Below are 27,304 nucleotides of genomic sequence, written 5' to 3' on the forward strand. Positions count from 1 at the left end.
TGGGAAGTCCCCCATTGATCAAGGACACCCACACAATCCAGAGAGCTTTTATGCAGACCCACAGTGGACTTTTCCACAGCTTCCTGGAGGAATTGTTCATGGGAAGGGCAGTGCTTTCACCTGTACCAGCCCTGTCATTATCACCCACGGTCTTCCTGGCTCTGTTTTTAATGAGCCAAACATGAAAACAGATTTTGAGCACGTGTAGGATATCAGAGGTCTGGATCAGGATTCAAGTCTCACAACAGGCCATGTTTTTCACAGTTCCCACCTGAAGACTGTAGCAGAGCTTTGGATTTTGTCACTAAATTTGGGGGTCCCACCCTCTTCTCTAATTGTTGGATCTTGTTCCTCTGATTTCTTGGTATCTCTCAAGTTTCTCATCTTGAGATAAGACCACAGGCCTCAAGTGCAGAGGAGGGAAGCAGAGCCAGGATCTGTCTGGTGAGTCTGGCTTTGCATAGACTCTGTTACATGATGTCCTTGCACTCTGATGCCACAGATCTGTCCTGGTCACAAACTCAAACCCCTGAGCAGCAGATCCCAGGATACAGGGTCTCACATGGGACCTGGAGAGGCACCTGGTGCCACAATGCTGCTGCATGAAGGTGATTTGGCTCTTCCCTCTGAGAGCAGGGCTGGGGAGGGTGGTACCAACTCACATGGACACAACACAATTTCTCAGCTCTCACTCTGGCAGTGCAGACAGCACCCAAGGCACAGCAGCTGCCAAGGGAACCACCAAGGTCTCCTCATGTGAAAGAGGACAGAAACCAGCCACTGGTCAGCAACAGGGCTCATTTATTATCTCATGAAAATGAGTGACAAACAGCTGCAGTAACGTCAGCAGAACCAAAGCTTTGCCCAGGCCTGAGCCCTGAGCACAGGGCTCCCTGCTGCACTGGGGGCACTGGGAGGGTTTGTGATGGAGTCAGAGGATTGGGAGATCCCTGAGCGGCAGGGAAGGGATTTGAGGCTGTTCCCAGTGGCCTGTGTCCTCCTGATGCCACCATCCCACAATGCTGATTTCTCTTTCCTCCTTCTACACTAGCTGCCTGCCCTTAAAACAGGAGAAGGCACATGCAGTGCCCAAAGTGGCTCCACTGTGTGTGGGACATGTACCCAGAACCAAGAGCCTCTTCCAGGGGTGAGGTTTGGGGGCAAGGAGGCAGCAGCCAGACCCCATTCTCACCATGTCTGACCAGGAGCAGGTGGCTGCAGACAGGAGTGCCCCAGGTGTGCTGTGCTGTTTGAGGGGGCCTGCTGTGCCCTTGGGTGCCTTGGCTTGGTGCTGCTGGGTGACCTCAGGCAGAGCACATGGGATTCTCTGGGAACTGTTTGGGTTTGGCTGCTGTGGGTTTCAGAGACCCCTTGTGAGACTCTGTGGGTCAGATTGAAAGGCTGAGCATCCCCAGCTCCGGGGCTTGGCTGGAAGTGAGGGTTGTGTCCAACCCATGAGGCTCCCAGCGAATGAATGGGGATTCCCAAAGTAGAGGTGTCCAAAACTCAGGTGTACACATGGATTTGCTGCTTTTGGTGGTGTGAGGCAGGCACCAGCCCATTTCCAGGGGTGTGTGGGACCTGCAGAGAGCCCTAGAGGACAAGGCCTGGGGTTCCTGTGGGTGGCCATGTCCTCACAGGTGGCCATTTCCAGGGGTTGCCACAGAGCCATGGCTTTGGCCAAGAGGTCTCTGCCTTGGGAACACAAGCTTGGCTTTGCTGCAGGCTCCTCCTGGCTGGTGATGCTGCAGGGTGGGCAGGAGGAGCTTTCCCTGACCCACTTCCTGAGCCAGGGGGGCTCTCTCCCAGGCAGTTCCTAGCAGAAGTGAGACTCACACAGGGATTGTCTCCTCCCATGGCCAGCCCTGAGTGTCTGGAGCTCAGTCAGAGCCCTTCCAGGCCAGGGGCAGCTGGCAGAGCGGTGCCTGTTGCCCAGGCAGGTGTGATGGGGATGAGGGTAGACAGATTGTACTGGTGCTTTTCAGGGAGCCGTTTGTGTCACCTTGCTGGCCCCTGGGCACTGGTTTTGGCCCTCGGTGTGGGCTGTGGGGCCGTTCCCACGGCTGCTCCCAGCAGGGTTATAAGTGAGATGTGTAGGGCGGCGTGGCTGGGGAGGGGAAGAAGGTTATCCGGAGGCTGCTGCCAGACAGATCCCGGCTCTCTGGAGTTATCAGCACCTCACTGTCATTGAGGCAGGGGCAGTGCTCAGAGCAGCCCCTCTCCTTGCCCCTGGTGCCCACCCTTTGCTGGCAGGGGATGAGCGCCATGGAGGGGAAGCTGTAGCTGTCAAGGATGGGCCGCACTCCCAGGGAATCAGGTGTCTCACACATGTGGTCGATGTCAGAGAAGTTCACCAGAGCCTGGGTGGAGTCATAGGAGCTTTTCTCCATGTCATCAGCCCTGCAGGACTGGGGGAAGCTGCTCTTGTCCTGCCCTTTCTGCCTCAGCAGGCGGAAGTCATCTCTGAAGTGGGGGTTGAAGAGCAGGTAGAGCAAGGGGTTCAGGCAGGCGGGCAGGGGCAGGACCACAAGGAAGATGGATTTGATGACCTCTGGGGTGATAAGGAAGAGATTGAGGGTAGAGGAGAAGGTGAGGAAGGCCACTGGGCAGTAGAGGAGGCAGTTGGTGAAGATCAGCCAGGCCACATGCTTGACCATGGCGCAGTCCCAGACAGCGCTGAACTCCCCCTTGAGCAGGCTGCAGTAGAGGCGGATGTAGGTGCCCGTGATGGTCAGGAAGCAGAGCGTGTTTGTCATCACCAAGGCCACGGTGAAGCCCAGGCTGCTGGGTTTCCCCTCTGGGATGGGGTATGGGAGGCACAGAGGGGATGCTCCATATTCCCCAATGGAGAAGAGAGGCAGGATGGCGGCCACAGAGGACAACAAGAGGCAGCAACAGGCGGCGGCCTTGACCTTGCCCAGGGACGGGGACTTCCCGTATCCCCGCACGCAGGAGGCCGAGAGGCTGCACTGCACAGCAGCCAGGGTCAGCAGGAAGATGGCAGCCTGGGAGGCCAGCACGGACAGGAACCCTGTCACCCTGCAGCCCGCGCCCGTCTCCCATCGGGCGCCGTAGCGGGCGAAGCGGCCGTAGGTGAGGCTGTCCACGAGGGCCAGCATGCTGCACGAGATGCCCGTCAGCAGGTTGGCCCCGGCGATGGAGCCCACCAGGAACTTCACCGGGGACAGGTAGCTGGGGGAGGCAAAGACAGCCAGGATGACCAGCCCGTTGCAGAGCACCGAGACCAGGACGATGAGCCAGACTCCCAGGCGGATGATCCAGCTCTCAAACAGGTGATCACAGGGCTTGAAGGGACCTGCAAGACAAACCCCAGAGTTACACCCAGCAGGAACTGCCTCTCTCCAAGTTCCAGCCCTCTCCTGGCCCCACCAGCCACATGAGTGCCTTGGAAAATATGACATTGTCCCCCCTCTTCTGCAGCTGCCTCTTGGGTCTCCCCTGTGCTCCTGCCCTCACACTGGAGTGCCTCTGGCACCCTCTCAGATCTTGTCTAGGGTGGGAAGAAGGTGCAGGGTGGGGTCAAAATAAAATAAAAAAAGCAACAAACTGATCAGTGCTCCTAAAATGTAAAAAAGTCATGACTGCAGACTCCTCTGGCGTGAGCCTGTTATTTGGGCTCCTCTGCCATTCCCTGCTCCTCCTCACGTTCCCCCGGGGAGCTGGGAGTGTGGAGATCTGCCAGGATGCTGCATCCTGCTCTGGCACTGCCAGCCTCTCTCTGTGCACTCAAGACCTTGGCTAAGAGGTGTCTGCACCTCTTCATTCACTCTGCATGAATGGGGATGAGCACCAGGAGGTGAAGTGCCTGGGCATGAGGGAGAGAGGGAGGGAGCTGGGGTGGCAGGGAAGGGACAGAGGGGTCTGGGCAGGCAGAACATGGAAGGTGTCAGGAGAAAGAAAGAATAGAAGTGTATGGAGGGGGAAGTGAGTAAGGGAAGGTCATGGAGGAGTAAAAAGATAACTGGTCTGGAACCTGAAAAAAGAAGAGAGTGGGCAATGGTATAAAATTGCCTCTGGGAGGGATTGGGATGTTTGAGGGGAGGGGTTGGGATGTTTGAGTGAGTGGCTCAGCAAAAACAAAAGCAGGGTGGTAGAAGTTTTAGGTGGTAGAGAGCAAAATAATTAGGGGAAATGGAGAAAGCTTTTTCATTTCTAAGGAGGTGAAGCTCAGAGTGCCAGGCAGCAGGACATGCCCTCAGCTGAAATCTTATTCCTTTTGCAACAAACTCAGTGGAACAACTGGTGAAGTCTGTCCCTGTCAGTGTCCCACAGCAGGCTGGCTGGAACCAGACCTCTGCAGCCTCCAGGTGTGCCTGTGTAGGACCCCACTGAGCTATGAACAGGGACAAAATCAGAAGGAAACTTCCTTGAGCCCCAGCCAGCATGTGCAGCCCAGTGCCTCCCCTCCCCTTCCTCAGGACACAGAGCAAAGTGTCCCTGCAGTTTGCAGTGCCATGGGTGTGATCAGGACACCAAGGACAAGGCCTGCCATGCAAAATTCCAGGCTGGATGAGGCAAAGCTGAGTGTCAGGAAATCAGGAGAACCAGAGCTGAGGGCAGCAGGTCAGTGGATGGAGGAGCTGGTGGTACCTGGAGTTCCTGCTCTGGTTTTCCTGACCTGGGAGAGCAGCTGCATCCAAGGGGGAGAAGGAGACTCCTCACCTGTCCCCCACTTGGTCTAAGCCCAACCTTTCTGATCTGTAAGGTCGTGGGGGATCCTGGGCATTGAGAGAAGCTCAAAGATCCCAACTCTGTTCAAAGGGTTTCCCTGGCTGCTCACCTGGGCTTGGTGTGCACTGAATTGTGGGGTGCAGCTTGGATTCCTCAAGGTCCAGCTGAAGATCATCTGCATCCAGGTCATCTGGGGAGGAAAGAACAAGAAATGGTGCTCAGATAAGAACCAGCAGAACCATCAGAGCCAAGTGGGTCAGGAGCTTTTCCTGCTGCCTGTCCTGCACACAGACCTTCCCAGCCAGTTCAAAGCAGCTGCTGGTGTGCAGTTTGTCCCCTGCAGTCACTGCTGCAGAGGGAGAAGATCTTGTAAACGTTGGTGGGTTGCAGTGTAGCCAACCCTTCTGTTTTTAGGTTGCTCTCAACATTTGAAGTGTGAGAGCCCCAGATCCCAGAGCTGTGGGACTGTGGTTCCCTCCTCCCAGCACTCTTTATTAAAAGTAAAGAAATCCTCCAGCCTGTGTGGTTAAAGAACACAAAGCCTTCAAATGCAGCTTCTCCATGGGAGCTCTCTGGGCAGGCCTTGTCCAATATTTGTTCATCAACAGGGATTTTGGGGCTTTGTTCAGAGGGAACCATCAGCCTCTTCTTGCAGCACAAATGTTTTGTCAGCAGCAACCACCACCAAGCAGTTCCTCAGCAAAGAGACAAGGGAACACAACATTTATTGTGTTATTTTATGTCCTGTAAAATCCTGGGACTGTGGTGCCCTGTTTTTGATCGTGGATGTTCCCAGGATTTGCTGAGGGATTTGCAGACTCTGCAGCCATGGGGTTTGTGCAGCCAGGCTGCAGAGCCCAGCCCTGCAGCAGCATCTCTGCACCCCGAGCCAGGCTGGGCTTGCTGAGGGTCAGGCAGAGCCCCTGGCTGAGAAGGAGCTGCTGGAAGGGGATGGGGCTGAGCCCTCAGCTGTGTGTTCAGTGCAGGCTGTCACCAGGGTGAATGGCATCCTCTCAGCCTAATCCACGACTTTTCTTCTTTGTTCCTTGCTCCTGTTCCCAAAGTCCTGCTGGCTGGACACGGTGAGGACAGCTCTGTCCTGCTGCCCCATTCCCAGCTGTGGCACCAGCTCCCAGTGGAGAGTTTGGGAGGGTGTTCTACCAGCAGGAGGAAAGGGAAAGGATGTGGTTTTGTTCTTGCTACAACCTAGTAGCCAGAGAGTTGGATCTGTGGCTGTGGGATGAGCTCTCTCTTGGATGAATGGACTGATGCTGGAGCCCAGGTGTGCACCTGGCAGCTTAGACACTGGCCAGGAAGGCAAATGCCCACAGATAAGGCTGACCTGAGTGGGATTGATGTGTCTAATCTGTTTAGAAGTGGTGCCTCTCAAGAGCTGTGCTCCCTGCCTGTGTTTGAAAATGTGACTGGGATTATTTGATTAAAGGATGATGACAAATAACGTGCTATCTTTAGTGCCTCCTGACAAGCTTCATGGCTTTCTCGGCTTCAGGGAGCTTTGGAAAAAAAGGTCATTTTTAAAATCTGTCTGTGTAAGAATTGAAATATTACTGCTGCTTTGGAGCCTGGCAAGGAAACCCTCACAGTGGGATGGAAAAATATTTCATCCTTGTATTTTATAGTCTTATAAATCTCCAGTGTCTTTTCCAGCCACAGTGCGGAGGCTGTGATGTGCAGTCACGATACCCAAATAAAACAGACACAGCCTTGCCTTGCTGTGCTCTGCTGAGACCCAGCCCTTGGGAAAGTGTAACCTGTGCCATCCATTTTCTCCTCAAAGCCTGGTTTTAAGCCCAGGTTAAACATTTTCCTGAAGTGAAGGATGATCTCTTGTTTTGCCTGGATTACTGAGCCTGCTGGGAATTACAGAGCAATCCTTAGTCAGCACAGTGGGATTCAAAGTGAAAAATGTACCTCTGTCTGCTCGAAACCAGTGCCTCTCCAGCCTGGGAGCTGTGAGAAAGGAAAATGGCTGTTGTGTCCCAGCAAGGCAGGCTGCATTGATTTTGAAGAAGCTGTTATTTATTTGAATTTTGCTGAGGTGCCTTCACTTTCTGAGGTCTTATGAGAAAAGCCTCTTTGCCAGTAGTGCCCTTTCCATGAGAAAGGAGCTGCCTGTACCAAAAGTCAAGTGAGAGGAAGAGGAGCAGAATTGCTGAGGAAGGGGTGGAACAGAAAACACTGGGCTGAATGCTTTTCCCCTTAGTGCTGCCTGCTCATTCCCTGCTCAGTGCTGTCTGTCTCAGCCAGGGCAGCCCCATAGCTGGCAGGGCCCTGCCCTCTCCTCGGTGTGAGGGTGGCTGCAAGAGGCCTGGGCAGATCCTCTTTGGGGTCTGGAGTAGCTTTTTGAATGGCAGAAGTAGAGGTGTATCTCTGAGGACCCTGCAGGGTTTGCAGGTTGTTGGGGAAGATGAAACAGGAAAGCCCTATAAATATGATTGCCTGGCAAAAGATTTTGGGAACATAGAAACTATAAGTGAGATTGAAATGAAAGCAAACTTTGAGATACCTCAGTTACTGAACAACTGGAAAACAATGGTGTGGCCAGCTGAAGGTGATCCCCTTTTGATGGAACAACACCCTCTGCTTGCAGACAGGCCCAAGGGTCAGAGCAGACCCTACAGCTTGGCAGAAGGGGCCCAAAGAGGAGTTTTTAGGGTTTAAAATGTAACACAGTGTGGTAATGTAATGATTCTTATAGGCTGTGTATAAATGCTGTAGGATTTGTATCTTGTACTAGATTGGTTAGTGAGAATTAGAATATTCAGCACAGAAGAAGATTTATGGTATTGCAACAGGAACCTCACTTTCTCACCTTTTTACTCCCTTACCCTCTCATCCTCTCTGCCCCTCTCCTCTCTCAGTCCTGCCCCAGCTGTGGCTGGCAGCTCCCAGCAGGGCCCTGCACCCAGGCCCTTTGCAATAACCCACAAGTTCCCAGCCCTGGCTGCAGAGATCTCTCATCTCCGTCCATCCCAACTTTCCCATCCCTGGTGCTCCTACAGCAGGTGGCTGCAGAAGTTCATTCTAACATTAACTCAGTTCTAACTTCAGAGGCTGCTGGAGGTGCTGGGCTGGGGGAGCAGTGTCCCGCTGCCCAGGATATCACACAATGTGCTCCCTTCTCCCTTCCCACAGCTTTGTTCCATCATTGCAAACACATGCTGTAAGTGAATTCATCCCCCTCCTCTCCTCAGACCAGAGGTCCCCAAGGGAGGTGCTGGGATGGTGATGGAAGTGCCCCAGGGCACTTTTGCTGCCCTCCTCTGCAGCACCACTGGGAGCTGCTGGGGGCTGTGCTGGGGGCAGGTCCCTGAGCCATCCTTGGGTTCCTGGTCAGCCACAGAGGCAGACTTGGTGCAGGGGATGTCTGCTAAACACTGCCAGCTGTAATCCAGAGGCTGAGACAATTGGGATTGCCCAGCCTAGACAAGAGAAGGCCCCAGCATTTAGGGATCCTTCCAGTGTCTAAAGGGGTGCCAAGAGAGCTGGAGAGCAGCTGTGGCTGCCCCTGGATCCCTGGCAGTGCCCAAGGCCAGGTTGGACAGGGCTTGGAGCCACCTGGAACAGTGGAAGGTGTCCCTGCCATGACACGGGGGCAACAAGAAGAGCTTCAAGGTTCTTCCCAAACCATTCTAGAATTCAATGATATCCCAAACATTGAAAGTGCTGGAAATGAGACCTTAACTATCCATTTTGGCAAGGTGACAAACAGTTTGAATGGTGAGATGTGCACTGACCACTCTAGTTTGGGCCCCAGGTGGGTGTTACTCATATGAGAATGGACACACTCAGGTGCTGAGGGGGAGTTCCCAGCACCCAGGGCCCTGGGGGGATGGGGAAGAGCTGGGGTCTGTGGCACCACCTGTGCTCTGGGTCTGGGGTCAGGGGCTCCCTCAGGGCTGGGCTTGGCTGGGATGGGGATGGGATGGAGCAGGAGAGGCTGTAGGATGGGATGGGGATGGGATGGAGCAGGAGAGGCTGTAGGAGCCACATCCAGGCAGGGCAGGGCAGGGCACTGGAGCCTTTTCCTGTCCCTGCATGGCTGCCTGGGACGAGCTGCCTTGCACTGCCCAGCCTGAGGTTCTGGGAACCTCTTCCCTCACTTGGGAAGCAATGCACAAGGCTGAGAGGACAGAGCTCTCTGGAAACGTTCCCTGTCCCTCTCCAAGCTCTCCCACAGCATCCTGAGTGCCCTGACAAGCCTGGCTGGACCTGCTGCCACACAACCCTGAGGTATTTTCTCTCCAGCTGACCACTTTCCCTCTTGCATGAAAGGAATGTTTGGGAGCTTTTTTCCTCTTTAATGAGGAAGTGTTACAAGGTTCATATAACCCAGCTAAATGCCATCAGTGGCCATCAGAAAGGAAGCACAGGGAACAGAAATAAAGCCATGATTAATTAAGCAAAACAGCAATACCACAAACCCCATATCATCAAGAGCAGACCCTGCTGCTGGAGGTCTGCAGAGTCATCTGCAAAAGCTGCACATCACAAGGAATGGTGTTCCTGTGCATTTCAAATTTGCACCTCTGTGCTTTGATATTCCAAAACAGATCCAATGCTTTAACATCTGAAAATAGGAGTCTTTATGAGCTGTAAATATCCTCATTTGGCACATCTCAGAATCAGTCAGGAATCAGTCAGCATTCCCCTCCTGGTGCTGGGACTGGCCTGGAGGCCTGGGGTAGGTTCTGCTCTGCTGACAGGGCCAGGTGAGAGCATCCTTTGGCACATCAAAGACCGAGCAAAAGCAGCTCTGTGGCCCCTTGTCACAAACAAGATCTTCCCACAAATGCCATAATTTGCTGGGCAAACCCCACAACTATCTGCTCTAGGACTGCCACAGTATGGGCTGCATTAATGATGGAAAAAGTGACCTGGCTCAGATGAAATCCTGCAGCAATGACTGAAACATGACTCCTCTGTGCTGTCTGGCCAGTGTTACCACCAAGTCTAACATGCTTCCTGGAGCCACAAATGCCAGCAGGAATCACATTGGCTGCCCTCTGGCTGCGCTCTGTGCATGTCTAAAGGTCATTGTCAGGAAGGATCAGTGCAGGAGCAGCAGCACAGGGCTTGGGGGGTCCCTTGCTGGCTCTGTCACAAAGTGTCTTGGTCATCCTGCCCAGAACACAATGAGAGGAACAGCAGATTTGTCTTTACAAACGAGCTGTGGGTCTGCTGGTAGATAAAAGAAGCAATGGGAAGGATTCCACTGATTGATGAATGGAAAAAGATATTTGCTTTTACAAATAAACTTCAGGTTTGCTGATAAATGAAATTAGGCATTGAAAGATGAAAGAAACAATGGGGAAGAAAAACCCCTAAATTCCATAAGAATTAAAAATTAAAAGGGGGGGTTGTACATTGGAGGGAAATCTTCGGTATCAGGTGTTTTGGGAAGTCTGAAGTACCTCAAGTACTTTCAAGTACCTCAGAAATGGGGAAAGAGAGAAGGGAAATGCAGCTGGGAAATTGGGATAAAAAGGAGGCTGCGTCCTCTAAAAATCTGAGAGATCCCAGGGGAATGCCCCATGGCCTCTCCCTTTATTCAAATAAAGTCAAAGGACTCCTCTGTCTCCCTTTGGACATAAACCCCTGGTGTTTGTGGTTAATTTTCCTGACAGCAGTGTCCAGCAGCTCTGGGTCTGGCTGTGCCTCAGATGCAGTCCTGCCTGCCCAGGCTGTGCAGGGCAGCAGGGCTGGATGCCCAGAGCTCCAGAGCTCCTGGATCAGGTGGGTCAGGGCTCTGCAGGGCACAGCCCTCTCTCACTCTCCAGCTACCACGTGGATTTGCCTGCAGGATGTCTCAAGAGGCCTCGGAAGTGCATTGTATTTACACAAATATATAAATAGAATTAGCATCCAGGCTGTGCTCTGAAATGTTTGCACTCTCCAGCAGTTACAGAGGAAGCAAAGGGGTTCATGTTTTCCTTTATGCTATTCTGAGATTCTCTTGCAGAGGGGTCACACCAGCCTGGTGCTGGAGCTGCTGCTGTGCTGTGGGGCTGGGAGTGCAGAGGTGCCTTGGACTCTGCTGGCTCCTGAACTGGCCTCAGGCAGTCTGAGCAGAGCTGCACTTTGGAGCACAGAATAAATAGATTCCTGGACAGAAAGTGCTGTTCAGCCATGGAGCTTTCCTTCCCTTCCCTTGGTCAGTCCCTGTGCTGTGTGCCCCAAGCATGTCCTGTTGTCACACCTAACCCTGGCCTTGGCTGTAACACCCAAGAGAGAGATGACAGCTCTCTCTGCCTCCAGTCAGAGGGATGTTCCAGGTCTTTGAGTTCATTCTCTTACTCAGATTAATCCCAGGTCCTTCCTCTAGATGATGCAAGAACAAAGATTGATGTCCTGCCAAAGGCTCCACATTGCCCAGAAGCCTAATGACCAAGATGACCAAGCCCAGTTGTCCCAGGTAGCCTCAGCCACCACCCAGTGCCTTGAGCAGCCTCCCTCCATGGCCAGCAAGGCTGAAATGACAAACATGCCCAAGGTGTGGGGGCTGCAGGTCCTTTGGCTCCATTGTGAAGGTTTGGATGTGCCAGACCTACTCTTTCTCTCACACAGGGTCAAGAAATGGAGCCTGCTCCAAGCAATGGGCCCCCTGTGCTGAAGAAGGTTTGGATGTGCCAGACCTACTCTTTGTCCCACTCAGGGTCACCAAAGGAGCCTGCTCCAAGCAATGGGCCCCCTGTGCTGCAGAAGGCTCAGCCTGCCCTCCCTGAGGCAGTGTCACCTCTGAGAGTGGCACCAGCCCTGCAGAGGCAGGATGGCACCCCAGCCCTCAGCCCTGCCCAGGCTGATCCCCATGCAGGCTGTCTACTCACAGTGGTTGTCACCGTGGCCTGGGAACAACTCCAAGGTCCTCTTGTGGGGATCCTCCTCCTCAGGGGCCATGTCTTCTGCCTCCCACTGGCTGGACACCCTGAAGAAGCTGCTGCAGCTCCCATAGGCACAGCACTGGTAGGCATAGGGCACCTCCAGGACTCTGCACAGAGGAAAGCAGAACTTTAAGGTGTGTCCCTGTTGAGAGTTTTTTGCAGATTGAGGAGTTCTTGCCAGACAATGGCCATATGCAGCTGATGCACAATCCAGCCTGCTTGTGCTAATGGACAATGGACACGTGCACAAACAATGAATAATGGACATATTCAGAAATAGGGTCTGTATATCCTTGAAAGAGATACAAGAAGAGGAGTCATCAGGACTCAGCAAGTTTGTCAGCAAGCTTGGGAAAGTAAGAAAAAAGTGAGCCATGGGTGAGCCAGACGACCACAGCAAGATGCATGAAAAATTAGCTGATCCAATCAGCATTCTAATTTAGACACATGAACAGCTAGGATTAACCAATCGTATTAGCTAGAGACACGTGGGCAGTAGAGATTTATTATAAATATAGTGTTTTAGGGGTAATAAATTTGGCTTCACTGGATCATATTGGTTATGGTGTAATGACCCTGAACCTCCGCACCCCACATGTCCCCTCCATGGCCTGACTCTCCATTGCTTTGGACTTTTTGCTTAGTTCCTTCAGTTGTTCAAAGATGAAACTCATCTATACAGAGTCACAAAATATTCTGGGCCAGAAGAGACCCACAAGGGTCATCATGAGCAGCTCTGAAGTGAATGGGCCCTACAGGGATCACATCCACATTGTTGGTGCTGTTAGCACCGTGCTCTAACCAGATGAGTCAAAAAACCATGGAACACTTCACGAATTTCTGTGCAGCAGCCATGCTGATGTTATCTGTATCATTCCAGTTTTGGTACCTGTGCTGCTGACATGACAAAAGCTGGTCTGTGTGCTGATGGTTACAGTGGAGAGGGACTTTGCTTTGGTGGACCCAGGGCAGCCCATGGTGTCTCTGCACCACTTTTGATGCTTAAGGAACTGTCAGTCAATAGAATGTTGTCAAACACCAGGTTTGGAAACTGCTCTACAGTTCCCAGATAGTTCCTTGTCCTGGTTCCAGCCAGAACAGGGTTAATTTTTGCAGGAGGTGTGAGGGAGCATGGCCAGGACCCAGAGGTTATTCTGTACCATTTCACTCATTGCTGGGGGCTAGGGGGAAAGGAGAAAATGTGGTGGAGGAGCCATCTGGCATTTGTTTGTTTTTGGGGGCTTTCCATGTAAATAACTTTCTTTTCTTATACTTTTTGTTATTAATATTGTTGCTGTTAGTGTTTGTGTCTTATCTCATTGCTGTTTCCAGTAAATTATTCTTATCTCAACCCATGATCTTGGCCTTTTGTGCCTCCAGTTGGGGAGGAGCGAGCGGTGCACGGTTTTAGCAGGAACACTAAATTGGAGAATACCATTCCTAAACCACCACATTCCTAAAAACCCTTCTGCTGTTCTCCTCAGAATAAACTAGCCCCTCTCTCCAACATGCAATGGAGAGAAATGATCTTCAATTTTTACCCCAAGGCCATGTTTTCCCAGGCATCCTTTCCCTCCTTCAAGGGGAGAAGCTTCCCTAGAGCAAAGCTCCCCTTGCTTGCTGTTGAGGGCACCTTCAAACTCCACTTCCAGGAGTCCCAGCTCAGGCAGGGAATTCTCAGGTCTCCCAAGTGAAGCAAGTTATTTAAAAATGTCTGATTTCTACTCAAAAGTTGAATTGATAGTTGCTAATTATAGTATGTATTAGAAGGTTAATTCAGCAGCAGCTGAGCATCATCTGGATGCAATACCAGCCTGTCTGTCAGCAGCTGCATTTTTGGCTTTGCTGCAAGTCAGGGAGACTGCTGATGAAGGCAAAGGAACCCCAGGTTTTTCAGACAATTAAGGTCCTCTGACAAGATCAGTAAATATGGTAAAACTCTATATTCTAAAAATATGCTTTTGTTTTATGTTCCCAAACATTTCTGGCCGAGCCCCGGGAGGGTCTGGAAATTCTGTATACAACTTGTTTCCTGTTATAAGCTCCAAATTAGATCCTATTATTGAAAGGTGGTAGGGAGGTGCAGCTCCTCCCAGCAAGGCTCAGAACTGCTCCCAGATGACTCCTGCAGACATGCCCCAAGAGGAAGGCTGCTTAATGGCAGCACCCCAAATTTGGGGAATGTTAATGGCTCCATTGCCTGGCATGGTTCACTGAAGCACTGCTGCAGGCTCAGTTTCTCTGCTGCAAACACAAATCAGCTCAAGAGATGTGAATGGAACTAATTTAGAGGAGAAACACCCTGGAAGTGCTGAACTTGACCCACCCTGCACAAGGGACTGACTCTTGGAGCAGGTCCAGAGGAGACCACGGAGCTGCTCCAGGGCTGGAGCCCCTCTGGAGCCAGGCTGGGAGAGCTGGGGGTGCTCACCTGGCCAAGAGAAGGCTCCAGGGAGAGCTCAGAGCCCCTGGCAGTGCCTAAAGGAGCTCAGCACTTGTGAAGGTGCAGCTTCAGTCCTGTGCCCGATTCTCACTCCAAGGAAGACATGGAGGGGCTGCAGTCAGGAAAGGGAAATGGAGCTGGGGAAGGGTCTGGAGGGTAAATCATATGGAGAGTGGCTGAGGGGGCTCAGCCTGGAGAAAATGAAGCTCTCCCCCATCAGCAGCAACCTTATCACTCCTTACAACTGATGATTTGTAACAAGGTGGGGATTGGTCTCTTCTCTGGGCACTGCAGGGAGAGAGAAAATGGCCTCAAACTACACCAGATGAGACTCATGTTGGAATCAGGAGGAATTCCTTCAAGGAAGGGCTTGTCAGGCATTGGAAGGGGCTGCCCAGGGAGGTGGTGGAGTCCTCATCCTGGGAGGTGTTCAGGGAACAACTGGAGGTGGCACTGAGTGCTCTGGGCTGGTGACGAGGTGGGGACAGGTCACAGGTTGGACTCGATGATCTCAGAGGTATTTTCCAACATTAATGATTCTCTGGTTCTGTGGCTGTGTGAAGAAAGCTGGAGAGGAACTTTGGAGAAGGGTTTGGAGGGACAGGACAAGGAATCGTCATTTCCTACTGGAAAGGACAGGGTTTGATGGGATATTGAGAAAAAATTCCTGGCACAGGTGCCCAGAGAAGCTGTGGCTGCCCCTGGATCCCTGGAACTGTCCAAGGCCAGGCTGGACAGAGCTTGGATCAACCTGGGATGGTGGAAGGTGTCCCTGCCACAGTAGGGGGTGGAACAGGATGAGCTTTAATGTTTCTGTCCAACTCACACCATTCTATTGTTGTGTGATCTTGGGTGTAGAAAACCCTCCAAAAGCTTCTGGAACCCCCTGCCATTTGGGAACCAGTCATGCAGCATTTCCTAGCCACGAATAAAAATGTCAGAAGGAGAGAGCCCTGCACTGCAGAGGCAGCTGAAGGGAGAGCTCCACACTCCTCCTCAGGCCTGAGCTTTAATCCCTGTGTTGGTGCAGTGACCCCAGCCCTGTGTGTAACCTGGAGAAGCTCCAGCTTTGGGAACCCATCCTGGATGAGTGGGAGCATCAGCTCAGGCATTCTTGGCTTGAAGGGAACTCCCTGGGACACCCAAGCACGAGATGACTTCATCTGGGAGGAATCTGTGCTCCCTGGACCCTGGGTGTCTCAGCCCAAAGGCAGGTGCCACACTGGGACCCAGGAGCCAAGGAGGGTCTGAAAGTCTGAGCCTGCAGCACAGCCCTCTGCTCTGAGCCTTCTGCAGCCTCTTCTTCATCAGCCTGACTCCTCCAGGCTCCTCATTAATCCGTAACAGACAAGACACGGCCACACAAGCAGAGTTTATGGAAGAAAACCTGGATGTCATTAGGTAGGACTGCTTCTGGGAATGTTTTCCATTGAGAGGAGCCCTGAGCTGGGTCTGCTCCACGTTTTCCACTTGTGTGTGTGTGTTTGGGGTGGGGGTGGTGGCCTGGGAGCACATCACTGCTCTCCCATGGAACAGATTCAAGATGAGCTGTGCGAGCAGCAGATGGATCCTCCTCAACCCATGGGCCTGGAAGTGTGGGGACAGCAGGAGATGGGCCAGGAGAGCAGGAGGCTGAGTGCTGTGAGCAAACACAGCCCAGAAGGGAAAGAGCCAACACCTCAAGTACCTCATTTTGGGGAAGCTCTCCTTGCTGAAGGGCTCAGAGAGAGCTGGGTTGCCCTGGAGCTTCAGGTGGGTCAGTCCAGCCAAACCATCCAGGGGCAGCGTGGCCAGCTGGTTGTCAGTCAGGTCCCTGTGAGGGGAGAGCAGAGAGGGAGAGCATGGTCAGGGCTCTGCTGCCAGGGGTCTCTCAGCCAAGCAGAGGGCACTGCCTCAGTTTCTCCCTTGATGTGATGCTGAAATGAGGCTGGTGCTGCTCTGAGGCCAGGAGCTCTGGAGATAAACACTGCAGGGCTGGGGTTGGTGGCCATGCTGGCAGCTCTGGGTGGCATCTCCCTCCCTGTGCACATCTGTGCCCCACACATCTCATTCCACTGTGGGTCAGGAGTAGCTGCAGGTCCCAGCCCATCAAATACCCAAGGGTTTTAGAGAGGGGCCTTGTTGCAGACATCTTTTTGTGAAAATCCTTTCTTAGGATTTTTCCTGCTGAAGCTGAGAAGTTTCAGCAAGAAAATGTAAACTGGTTGTCTGCTGCTGTAGAATGCAACAAGTCCATCTGTGATTAGCCCATCTTAGATGTTTATAATTAATGGCCAATCAAAGGCCGAGCAATCTCAGACAGAGTCTGAGAGAGCTGCCTTTTGTATTAATTCTTTTCTATTCTATTCTTAGCTAACCTTGTGAGAGGAAACCTTTCCTTCTATTCATTTTAGTATAATTATAATGTAATATATATCTCATAAAATAATAAATCAAGCCTTCTGAACATGGAGTCAACATTCCTGTCTCTTCCCTCATCCAAGAACCCCTGTGAACACTGTCACAGGGGCTGAGAACTGGGGCCCTCCAGAGCCAGCACAGATGGTCTGCAGTGACTCTTGCAGAAACAGCCCATCCTGTTGATCTTCCTTAAAGGCATCTATGGAAGCATCAGGAAATAGAGGTTTAGTGTTCAGGATGAGAGCATCTTGGAGACGGCCCCTCCTGCACTTCATCATCCCTTTGTTAATAGTATTAATAGGAAACCTTGGGATTTGTTGTGTCCACATCAGTGCTGAGACATGAACCTCAACACATCAGTCATCCAACATCTCAATCCCAGGTGTTCTGGTAGCCCAGGGAGTGAGTCTGAGGTGCTCAGATACCCCCCATCCCTGGTGACAGAAACATCCCTGCAACTTACAGCTTGGTGAGGGAGTGCAGGGTCACAAAGGCTTCTGGGTGAATAAACTGGATGGAATTCCAGCTCAGGTCTCTGCAAGGCAAGGACACAGCAGTAAGAAGAGAGCAGAGCAGGGCAGTGAAGCTGCTGACAAAGGCCCTGGTGGGAGCACATGTGGGATCTGTAGCCCCTTGGTCAGCAGCAATTTCTGTCCCATTGCAGCTCCCCACAGACAAGTCTGGGGTTGTGTCTGGATGGTTTCCAACAGAGGGCACAAGAGTTTGCCTTGCAGGAGCTCCTCTGCTGAGACCAATAGGAAAGGATCCATGAAAAATGTTCTTTCCTGGCTTAATTTCTGCAAATTTGGGAGTCTTTTGCCAACATGCCAAACAGGTCATGCCTTAGTGCCAGAGCATCCCCAGTGCAGTCACAGTGCTGGGTGGGGCACAGGCAGACAGGGCCAGTGTGGAAACCCAGAGCACATTGGGAATATTTCTGTGTCTGCTCTGGGGTGCCCTGACCCCCAGGGGAGCACTGACTGTGACCCTCATCCATTGAGAAAGTTTCCTAAACTTCAAGAAAAACTAGAATCAACAAAAGTGTGAAATAGATTTTAGAGAGTAGCGTAGCTGTATCACTTAGTGAGAAATTGAGGTTTGACGTTTTGGGATTTTTAGTGTGTTGTGGATGGAAGCAAGATGGAGGGCACAGGGTGTTGTCCTGGGTTTCTTCTTCATGCTTCTTCTTCCTCCTTCTTCATAGGTTTGGGTGGCATTTTGTAATTGGGCAGAAAAGTCTGCATTGGGGGCTCTTTGGGATCAGTTGTTGGGCTAAAAGGGAAAATAATTCAGGTGTCAGTTCTTAATTGGATAGTTTAGCTTTAAAAGACCTTGTAACAAGAGATTGTTGGCCATTTTTGTGGTGCTTTTCCAGTGTGCTGAGCCTGATATGGACAGCGTGCAAAACTTTAAATAAGCTAATAATAAACAGGAACCTGAAGACTGAAGCAATCCACTGCATCTCTCTTTCCTGACACAAAACCACTCCAGAAGGGTCTCCCCTGACAGGGGAGCCACCAGGGAGAGCCCAGCCTGAGCCCCAGAAGGTGAGGAATCAGCAGCAGGAACCCTGACAGCCCAGGGCTCTGGGGAAGCTGAGTTTGGAATGTCTCCTGCCATGCACAGATGCTTTGGGTTCACTGAGTCCCCTCAGAAAGCTCTGCCTCCATCCAAGTGAGACAGCTCCACTCCCTCTGTAGGCAGGGCAGAGGGAACCAGCAAACTGGGACACATTTCTTGCCCTAAGGCTGGCTACAGGCCAAACTTCATCTCTCCAGCTCCAAGGGAGCCGAGACACCTGCTCAGGTGTGTGACATTGGGTGGGATGGATCCTTTCCCAGGGACCAGAACACACCCAAAGCTGCCAGAGCTTTCTCTGTGTGTGTGACTGGGCTGGGGCAGCCTGCTCAGGTTCCCTGGGTGTCTGCAGTGTCACCTGCCACACCTCAGGTGTAACCTCGGTGTCTGTGACACTCAGGGGATCCCAGGAACTGTTAAATGGCACTCACATTGCTGCACCATGGGAGCAGGTTTGGTGGGATTTAGCTCACTTCCTAACAGAACAGCAAATAAAGACTGTCAGGGCTCTTCCTAGATGGCACAGAGCCAGGGGTGCCCTTCAGGGCCTTGCCTGGCACCTGGGAGGGGACTCTGTGTGTGTGGGAGGTGCTTGGGTGCACCTGTGGAACACAAACTGCTGAGGAGTTTCAAACCAAACAGGATGGGTGTTCCAGGAGTGCGTGGCCCAGAACCTGCCTGTGTAGGACAGGAGTGCTGGAGCTCAGGGGCGCTCAGGAACTGCCCTGGGTTTCTCCTGGCATTCAGGAGCCTGTCTGTGATGTGGGCTCTGCCTTGGCAGTGTGTGGGGTGTGGGCACGAGGGGGCAGGTAAGGAGGGGGATCTGCAGGCACAGGGGAAGCCAAAGGATGGTTTGTGCCCTCCTCCTTCCTAAGGAGGAATGGAAGAGGGATGTTGGGGAGGATGAAACAGGAAAGCCTTATAAGTATGATTGCCTGGCAAAAGATTTTGAGAATATGGAAACTGTAAGTGAGATTGAAATGAAAGCAAGCTTTGAGATCCCTCAGTTACTGAACAACTGGAAAACAATGGTGTGGCCACTGAAGGTGATCCCCTTTTGATGGAACAACACCCTCTGCTTGCAGACAGGCCCAAGGGTCAGAGCAGACCCTGCCAGCTTGGCAGAAGGGGCCCAAAGAGGAGTTTTAGGGTTTAAAATGTAACACAGTGTGGTAATGTAATGATTCTTGTAGACTGTGTATAAATGCTATAGGATTTGTATCTTGTACTAGATTGGTTAGTGAGAATTAGAATATTCAGCACAGAAGAAGATTTATGGTATTGAAATGGGAACCTCACTCTCTTACTCTTTTACTCTCTTTTACTCTCTCACCCTCTCATCCTCTCTCCCCCTCTCTTCTCTCAGCCCTGCTCCAGCTGTGGCTGGCAGCTCCCAGCAGGGCCCTGCACCCAGGCCCTTTGCAATAACCCACAAGTTCCCAGCCCTGGCTGCAGAGATCTCTCCTCTCCATCCATCCCCACCATCCTACCCCCTGATGCTCCTACAGAGGGACTCAACAGAAAATCCTCCCAGCAGAGACAGGGGCAGGCTGGGAGCTCCCCCAGCCCCCCTGGGCTCACAGCCCCCTCCCCAGCACAGCCCCAGCTGCTCCCTGGCAGGCAATACTTGCATGGAGCGCAGGGCCAGCAGCTGCACAAAGGTGTCTGCTCTGATCTCCTGGATCTTGTTGTGCTGGAGACCCCTGGAAAACAGAGACTGGTTTGAGAAGAGAGCTGAAGGCAGTGATGGAGATCTTTGTCCAGGGCAGCACTGTCACTGTGGAAGTTGCAGTGCTTGGGAGACCTACTCTGATTTCAGGAGCTGAACAGGATGAGCAGGAAAATGTGGAAAAGCCATTCTCTCCTACAGCAGCGCCAGGGCTCAGACAGCCTCTGCTTTTGATGCCATCATGACTCAGTTGATGTGCAGTGGCCAAAGGTGCCCTGTTAACCCCAAACCCACACTGGTTTCCCACTCTGCTCTGCCCTAAGCCTCCAGACTGCTTTTTCCAGAGGAAAAGCTGGGAGCTTGGAGCCAGTGGTCAGCAAGCAGCTCTGTGTGACCCTTCAGGAAGGACCATGGGGTGCTGCCCTTTGCCTGGGGGAGGATGAAGGTTTGAGGGCTGAAGGTATCTCAGTGTTTCATGAGGAATTCTCTTGATGTCTTGTAGAAGCCACTGTCCACATCTGCACATGAAGTGCCTCAGCCCTGCACATCCCCTTTCCAGCTTCTTCATCCCCTGGGAAGGGGAAAAAACAGGGTGAGAGTTCACACAGAATCTGTGACTGACCTACACACTCCCCACATCCTCAGGAGACATCCTGTATCCTGACCAAAACCTCATTTTGGTCCCTTAATAAGAAAAAAAAATTAATTTTAATATTAATACTTAATATTTAATACTAATTTGATATTAATCTTTTTAGAAATACATAGGTATAATCTATTTGACTTCACTAGCCAAAAACTGGGATTTAATGTGATTCTATATTAATGTCAAGTCTGAATTTGGCATATTGTAAAATTTTGTAAGAAGGAACTCGGGCAGAATATGTGAAACTACAGGTTTGAAATTTTGAACATTTGTCTTTTTTTGGTGTACTTTTTATTTTTTTCAAACGTTTTCCTGGGGGTGCTCTCACAGCTGCCACAAAAAGCAGCAGGGGCTGTGTGCTCTCATTTCCATGTAGTTTCACAGTGTTCTAATGTGCAGTTTGCTGAGGCTGGATGAGCTGCTCTGACTATCCAGGCTAAGGTGCTACAGAGAGCAGGGACAACCTCTGCTGTGGGGTTTTAATGGGGATGCTGCTCCCATACATGTGTTCTTCCAGGTAGCAGAATTCTGTGAAAAATCATGGAGTCTATCTTGATTGGTTTTTTTAAGAGTTTTTCTCAAAAAGGCCAAGAACTTGTGCTTTATTTGAAGTGTAGAGCCACATTTTGAGCTGAGTGTGAATAACTTTGTCTCAGAGCAGCAGCAGTGCCTCCTGGGGCCTGGAGAGGACCCAGTTCCAGAGCTGAGGAAGGAATCCCCCTGAACTGAGGAGGGGCTGGCCCTGGGCAGGGTGGACAAAATCTGCTTTGTGCCCATGGCATGGACCCCTCCTTGGAGCAGAAGATGTTTATGGTGGACATAAACCCATTTTTGATTAGCTCATAGCAGGGCTGGAGTTAGAGAAGGGAATTCGGTGTTGTCACATCCCATTTCTGTTTGAAGTGGCTGGGACCTCTGACAGGGCCTGAATTAAGCTCCTGTGCACAGGGGATGTATTTTTATTTATTCTGTGTGTGCACAGGGGATGTATTTTTATTCTGTACGTGCACAGGGGCAGAGTGGAGTGTGGGAATCCAGGACATCCCTCTGGCTGTCCAGGATGGCCAGGACCCCTGCCAGGGGGCTCAGAGACCCTGGCACAGAGCCCAAAACACCTGTGGGTTTGAGCAAATTACCAACCTTAGATGAAGATCTGCCACCCACAATAGTTTAGGTAGAATATTAGTGAAGTTATCACAAGGTGGCAAAGTAGATTTTGGGGTTTTTAGAATGGGGGTTCAGGGGGCAAGATGGAGGAATCTGGGTGTGCCCAGTCTTTCTCCTTCTTCTTGGCCTCCATCTTCTGCTGTGATGTTGGCACTTACAGATTGGTTTAGAGTAGAAGCTCACTGTCTAACATAGGTGATAGGTATTGGGAAGTAATTGTAAACATTGTAGATGTAGATTTTAGTGTAAAGGCACAACACTGCCCTGGGGGCAGGCAGAGTGCCTGGAACTGTCCTGCTGGACGGACCTCAGCAGGGCAGGAGAAAATATTTTATAGATAAGATGCAATAAACAACCTTGAGACCGAGAAATGAAGAGCTCTGACTCCTTCTTTGAGCACCAGCCTGGGAAAAGAGACTTTTGAACTTTTCTCGGGGTCGCTGTGACAAGCTAAAGATCCCAACAGTGGAGCTCTGGTCCATTTGCACTCCAAACAGTGAGTTACAATGCCCAACTTCCCCAGTGCTTGGGAGTTCTGTGGGTGGGAACCACCCCTCTCCTCAAAGCAGCCCTTTTCCCCAGAGCACAGCACAAACAAGGACATTTCCATACTCACAGCTCCTCCAGCTGCTGGCACCGGTGGAAACTGGGCAGCTCCTCAATTTGGTTGTGTGACAGCTCTCTGCAGGGAAAGGACAGCACAGGAATGTTGGGACGCCAAAAGCCAGAGCCCCTGAGCCCTCCCTTGCAAGGCAGGTACTGCTGAGAACGAGGTGACCTCACTTCATCCTGCACAGCTCCACTTTTGGTAACCCAGAGAGTGGGATCTGCTCCCTGCAGCTGCTGCTGGCTCTGGGTGTCTCTGTGCAAGGTGAGGGCTGCCCCATCATTTCTTGTCACAGACATCTTTTATGAAAAATCCTTTCCTTAGGGTTTTTCCTCCTGAGAAGCTGAGAGGCCTCAGGGACAAAATGCAAACAATGATTATCTGCTGCTGTGGAATGCAACAGGTGCATCTGTGGTCTCATGTGGTTGTTTGTAATTAATGGCCAATCACAGTCAGCTGGCTCAGACTCTCTGTCTGAGCCACAAGCCTTTGTTATTCATTCCTTCTTTTTCTATTCTTAGCTAGCCTTCTGAGGAAATCCTTTCTTCTATTCTTTTAGTATAGTTTTAATATAATATATATCATAAAATATTAAATCAAGCCTTCTGCAACATGGAGTCAGATCCTCTTCTCTTCCCTCATCCTGGGACCCCTGTGAACACTAACACAATTTCTGTGGAGGGTGAAGGTTGCCCCATGATTTCTGTGCAGCGTGAGGATTGCTCCATGATTTCTGTGCAAGGTGAGAATTGTCCTATAATTTCTGTGCAGGGTAAAGGTTGCCCTATGATTTCTGTGCAAGGTGAGGGTTGCCTTGTGATTTCCCCACTCACCCACCCCCAGCCCAGCTCCCTGCCCAGCCTGTAGGCTGATGGAGCTGCTGGTACAGCTGGGGTGGGCTTGTCCTCCCCAGCCTCAAATCAGCTGGGAAAGTGTCGTGGGTTGACAGAAACCCTCCTGTGTCACTTCTGCCATGCCCAGCCCTGCTTTCCATGGGCACAGCACAGAGATGTATGTGCCAGAGCTTGCACAAGCTGCAGATGTGCCTGGAGGATTTGACCAGCTCCCTCCTGGCACAGCAACTCCACTGCCCATTGCCTGCTCCCCATTCAGCCTTTCCTGGCTTTGTCCCAGGGTCAGGGAAGGGGTTGTGCCATTGGCAGGGATTTGGTTCAGGACATTACAGACTTTGGCAACCCCTGGTCCTTGTTTTTTCAAGTGCTGTCATTCGAAAGCAGTTTGCAGCGAACTCCTCTTGCCACTGGTTCATGGCTCAGTGTCCTGTCAGCATCCAGAGTGGCTTGATAGTCAGAGGAAAACCCACCCTGGCACAGCTTAATGAGAATTTATTGAAGCTGAAACAGACTGAGGAAGGAGCAATGTTTAAATCCAGCTCTTTCCCCACCAGCAGAGACTGGATTTGTGGTTGTTCAAGGGAAATTTACCCCAGGGTAAAGTTTTGTATGTGGTTTCTCGGCCGACTTTCCAAACTCAGTTTCCATCTTTCTGCCAATAGATTGCTCCTCAAATATTTCAATTATTTTTTTTTTGCCAACCCACTCACCACCATTTTTCCATGGTGGAGAGGAGGAGGGAGGGAAAAGCAAGCAAAAGGTTTGTGCTTGGCTCTGGAGGCTGTCACCCAGGATGGAGAAAATCCTTAGCTTCAGTCACTGTGACAATGCATTGGGCTTGACAGGGCTGCAGCGTAGCTAACAGTGATGGGGAGAACCAGCCCCAGGAGTTTTTCTGGCTCCTCCAGACTGAGGGTAACCAGGTGCAGCCCAGAATCTACAAACAGAGCAGCCTCAGTCACTCCTGCTCTGTTGGGAGCACACCAGGATGAAGGTGCTGATGGCACCAAGGGACTTCAGCTCTGCTCGGGGCAGTGTCACCTATTTCTGCTTGAGGAGAAAGACAAATCTTCAGAGCCCAAGGAGCATTTGGACTACTCTGTCAGGCCCAGGGTGGGATTGTTGGGGCGTTCTGAGCTGGACTCAATGATCCTTGTGGGTCCCTTCCACCTCACGATTGCACAAAATCTGTGCCCTGAGCAGGAGCTCCGGATAGAAGCAGCAAGATGATGCCAGGTTGATGCCCAAGGCTGCCCTGCCTGTGTGGGGCATCCCAGGATGGCTGTGACCCTCTGCCCCTGCAGTGGCTCCACAGTCCCTGTGCAGGGTCCTTGCAGAGAATCCACACCTGCAAATGCAGCTGTACCTGTGCCATCTATGGCCAGAGGTGTCACAGCCACAGCTCCTGTGGCTGCCCAGAGACCTGCAGGGAGCAGCTCTGGCTCTGTGGGGACAGGGGTGAGGCATTTCAAAGGCAAGAGAGATCTGAACATGCAAAAACATTGGCCCTCACGCTCTCTTTCCAAACCCAAAAGCAATGCAGTTAATGTCAGGAATGTTCACTAGGGAAGAGCAACAAGGGGCAAGGAACAAGGTGGTGTGTCCCAATAAAACTGTCCCACAGGGTGGTGGGGGCAGGCACAAGGAACAGGCTCTGCTGTGAGGGTTTGCAGTCTGATAACAGCAAACATAAACAGAGCTCTGGGACCCAGAGCCTGGGCCAGCCCAAAGGCTGCACTTTCATAGCAACTCATCCATTGAATTGGTCCAGATGTCTAAAGATGGGAGATCTTCCCTACAGGGACATCTGGAACCAAAAGCCTCTAATCTCCTAAGTTACAAATTGTCTTCTTTTATTTTTATGTTTTACTCTTGTTTCCAATTTCTGTGATCAAGAATTCACTCCTGTTGCTTTCCTGGAACAAACTTGTTTTCTTTTTCAGCTTGCTTGTATAAAGACTGATGAGAGGCAAGCCTGTTGTTGCCCTAAGGCTGCAAACTTGTATAAATCTGGCTCATGACTCATTTCCTGAGGATGTCTTTCACTGCAAACATAGTTGAGGATCTCAGGAACCAGGGATGTGATTCCTGAGATGATGCAGAACCTTTCTGAGATGTTGATTTCATCATGTACCAGGCTAAAGGAGAGAGATGACCCCTCAGCATCGTTCAGTGCCTGGCTAAGCAGGCAGAGCCAAAGAAACAGAGACCAAGCAAAACCCTGACCTGGCTGTGCTGCCCCAGGTGAGGAAATGAGGCCTTGTGGCCTCACAGGTCCCCATCAGGTCAGACCTGATCCCTCCTGGGATATGAACAGGATCCTTCCTCCAGGTGATGGCACTTGCTGCAGCTCCAGCTGCAATAAGCCAAAGCTGGGGCAGAGGGTGAAGGTGATTTCCCCCTTGTGTTTGGGGTGAGAGGAGCTGTGAAGGGCTGTGGCCATCCTCACCCATCTGCTTTTGTTCTCTGTCTACTCCCCCTGCAAGGTGCAGGGCAAGGAGGAGGTGCTGGTGCAGCCCTGGGACCAGAGCAGCACCTGGGATGGAGCAGCAAGGGCAAGAACGAGCAAGAGCTCAAAGCAGTGATGGAGAAGGTGGAGATTTCTGCATGGAAAAACGATGGGAGCAAGAACCACAGGAGGGTCTCCCACAGCTGGCCCTTTCCCTGAGCTGGACAAAAGGAAAGCCCAGTTCCTGAGGGCACTTTGTAAGGACCAGGCAGGCAGAGGCACGGGTTACTCACAGGACTCGGAGGCTGGGCAGCTGCTGGCACATCCTTCTGGGGAGGAAATGGATTCCTGCCCGGGTCAGGGTCCTGCAGGGATGGAGGAGAGAGAAGAAATGCTGTTGCTGGCAGTCAGCACACACACTCTGTGACCCCAAAGCCCAGCCCCAGATAGTGGCAGGAGAGACAATGTCAGTAGGGCAATAAAATACATGGAGAGGATAAAACCCTGCCTGGCAGCTTTGGAAAGAGGCACTGCTGCTGGACCGGGCTAAGGTGAATGTGAAGAGCTCTGGGCCATTCCATGAAGAGTTCTGGGCCACTGCTGAGTACTGAATTCACAGCTGTCCGTGGCCTTGCTGGGGGCAGGTGGCAGTGGCCTCTGTAGCATTCTCTGCCACCCCTGCTCCCTCTGTCCAGGCTGGACACGCCTGGAGCCAGGACTGCTCAGAAGCTGTGTGTGAGGGATGGATGGATGGATGGATGGATGGATGGATGGATGGATGGATGGATGGATGGATGGATGGATGGATGGATGGATGGATGGTCCCTGTGTCCCCAAGACATGGCAGGGCCAGGCCACACCCTGCCAGGGGTGCTCCAGTTTGGGCTCAGCATGGGGATAGTGTCCAAGAGAGCAGAACCATGTGTGGCCAGGTGCAGTGTGTCCTCCAAGGCCCTGGGGACACGAGGAGGGGACCAGAGCAGCTGCAGGAGCCCCAGCCTGGGTGGCAGATGTTTCTGAACTGCAATATGGTGCTGGTTCCAGTATGGGCAGAGACACTGGGGTGCAGCAGAAGCACTGCACTCACAGGTGCAGGAGGGGAGGAAAGAAAAAACAAACAAACAAATGAAAAAAAAAGGCTGGAGCACACTCAAGAGTCCCGAGAGAGCCACTCACAGGGAGGAAAGCTGGTTCAGGAGCCACAGGGGTGAAACGAAGCAGAAGGGTGAGCGACCAGGGAGAGGCAGAGCTGAACACTGCACAGCACTGGGAAAGTTGTCCTCACTGAAACAGCCTGGAGCACCTTGGAGGAGGAAGAGCACAGCTAGCAGGGTAAGAGGGAGAGAGGTGCCACTCACAAAACTTCTAGGCTGGTGGTGCCTTTGAGGTCTGGGAACTCCCTGATGTCCGTGGCTCCATTGAGGGACCTGCGGAGAAACGAGGCTGCAGTGAGGTGGGCAGAGCACCTGGAGGCACCTGCAGCTGCTCAGGCCTCCAGACCCACCAGCCAGGGTGGCAAATCTGCTCCTCACACCCAGATGGGATCAGGGCCCAGCCCCAGCGTGTCCCTGTGGCTGGAGCAGACACTGTGTGGATACAGCAGGATGGAGCTGGGGCTTCCATGCAGGGAGGCTTGGCAAGCTCCAAGCCTCTCCCAGCCACTGACATTCTTGGCACCATCTCTACCCAAATTAAATAAAAAAAACCCCAAACAATTACCATGGGGAATGTAAGCAGGGCATCCCACCCAAGCCTCCCTGGGTCTATGCATTTGGATCTAAAGAATGCAGGGCTATTTGAATGATTTATTTTATGTCTTGGGTGAGGCTTATAAATAGAGATTTATGAGGTTGCCTCTGCCTCAGTATTTTTAGTGCTGTGCCACAACAGGTTGGCT

The 27,304-nt window shown here is 51.8% G+C and overlaps 1 protein-coding gene across 1 annotated transcript in view; it reads right to left on the reverse strand.

The window, feature by feature from the left end:
- Positions 1-781: 781 nt before the first annotated feature.
- The window catches only part of LGR6 (leucine rich repeat containing G protein-coupled receptor 6), a 173,140-nt gene continuing 146,617 nt past the window's right edge, over positions 782-27,304 (reverse strand). Inside the window, exons 10-18 of the mRNA XM_063178014.1 lie at positions 26,766-26,834; positions 25,701-25,772; positions 22,114-22,179; positions 19,647-19,718; positions 16,901-16,972; positions 15,725-15,850; positions 11,541-11,701; positions 4,802-4,882; positions 782-3,316 (exon numbers count right to left, since the gene is read on the reverse strand). Of these exons, the coding sequence (XP_063034084.1) occupies positions 2,079-3,316; positions 4,802-4,882; positions 11,541-11,701; positions 15,725-15,850; positions 16,901-16,972; positions 19,647-19,718; positions 22,114-22,179; positions 25,701-25,772; positions 26,766-26,834 (1,957 nt within the window). The 3' untranslated portion in view covers positions 782-2,078. The remainder of the gene's footprint in view (positions 3,317-4,801; positions 4,883-11,540; positions 11,702-15,724; positions 15,851-16,900; positions 16,973-19,646; positions 19,719-22,113; positions 22,180-25,700; positions 25,773-26,765; positions 26,835-27,304) is intronic.

This window comes from Melospiza melodia, chromosome 28 (assembly GCF_035770615.1).
Source record: "Melospiza melodia melodia isolate bMelMel2 chromosome 28, bMelMel2.pri, whole genome shotgun sequence".
In the NCBI taxonomy this organism is placed as follows: Eukaryota; Metazoa; Chordata; class Aves; order Passeriformes; family Passerellidae; genus Melospiza; species Melospiza melodia.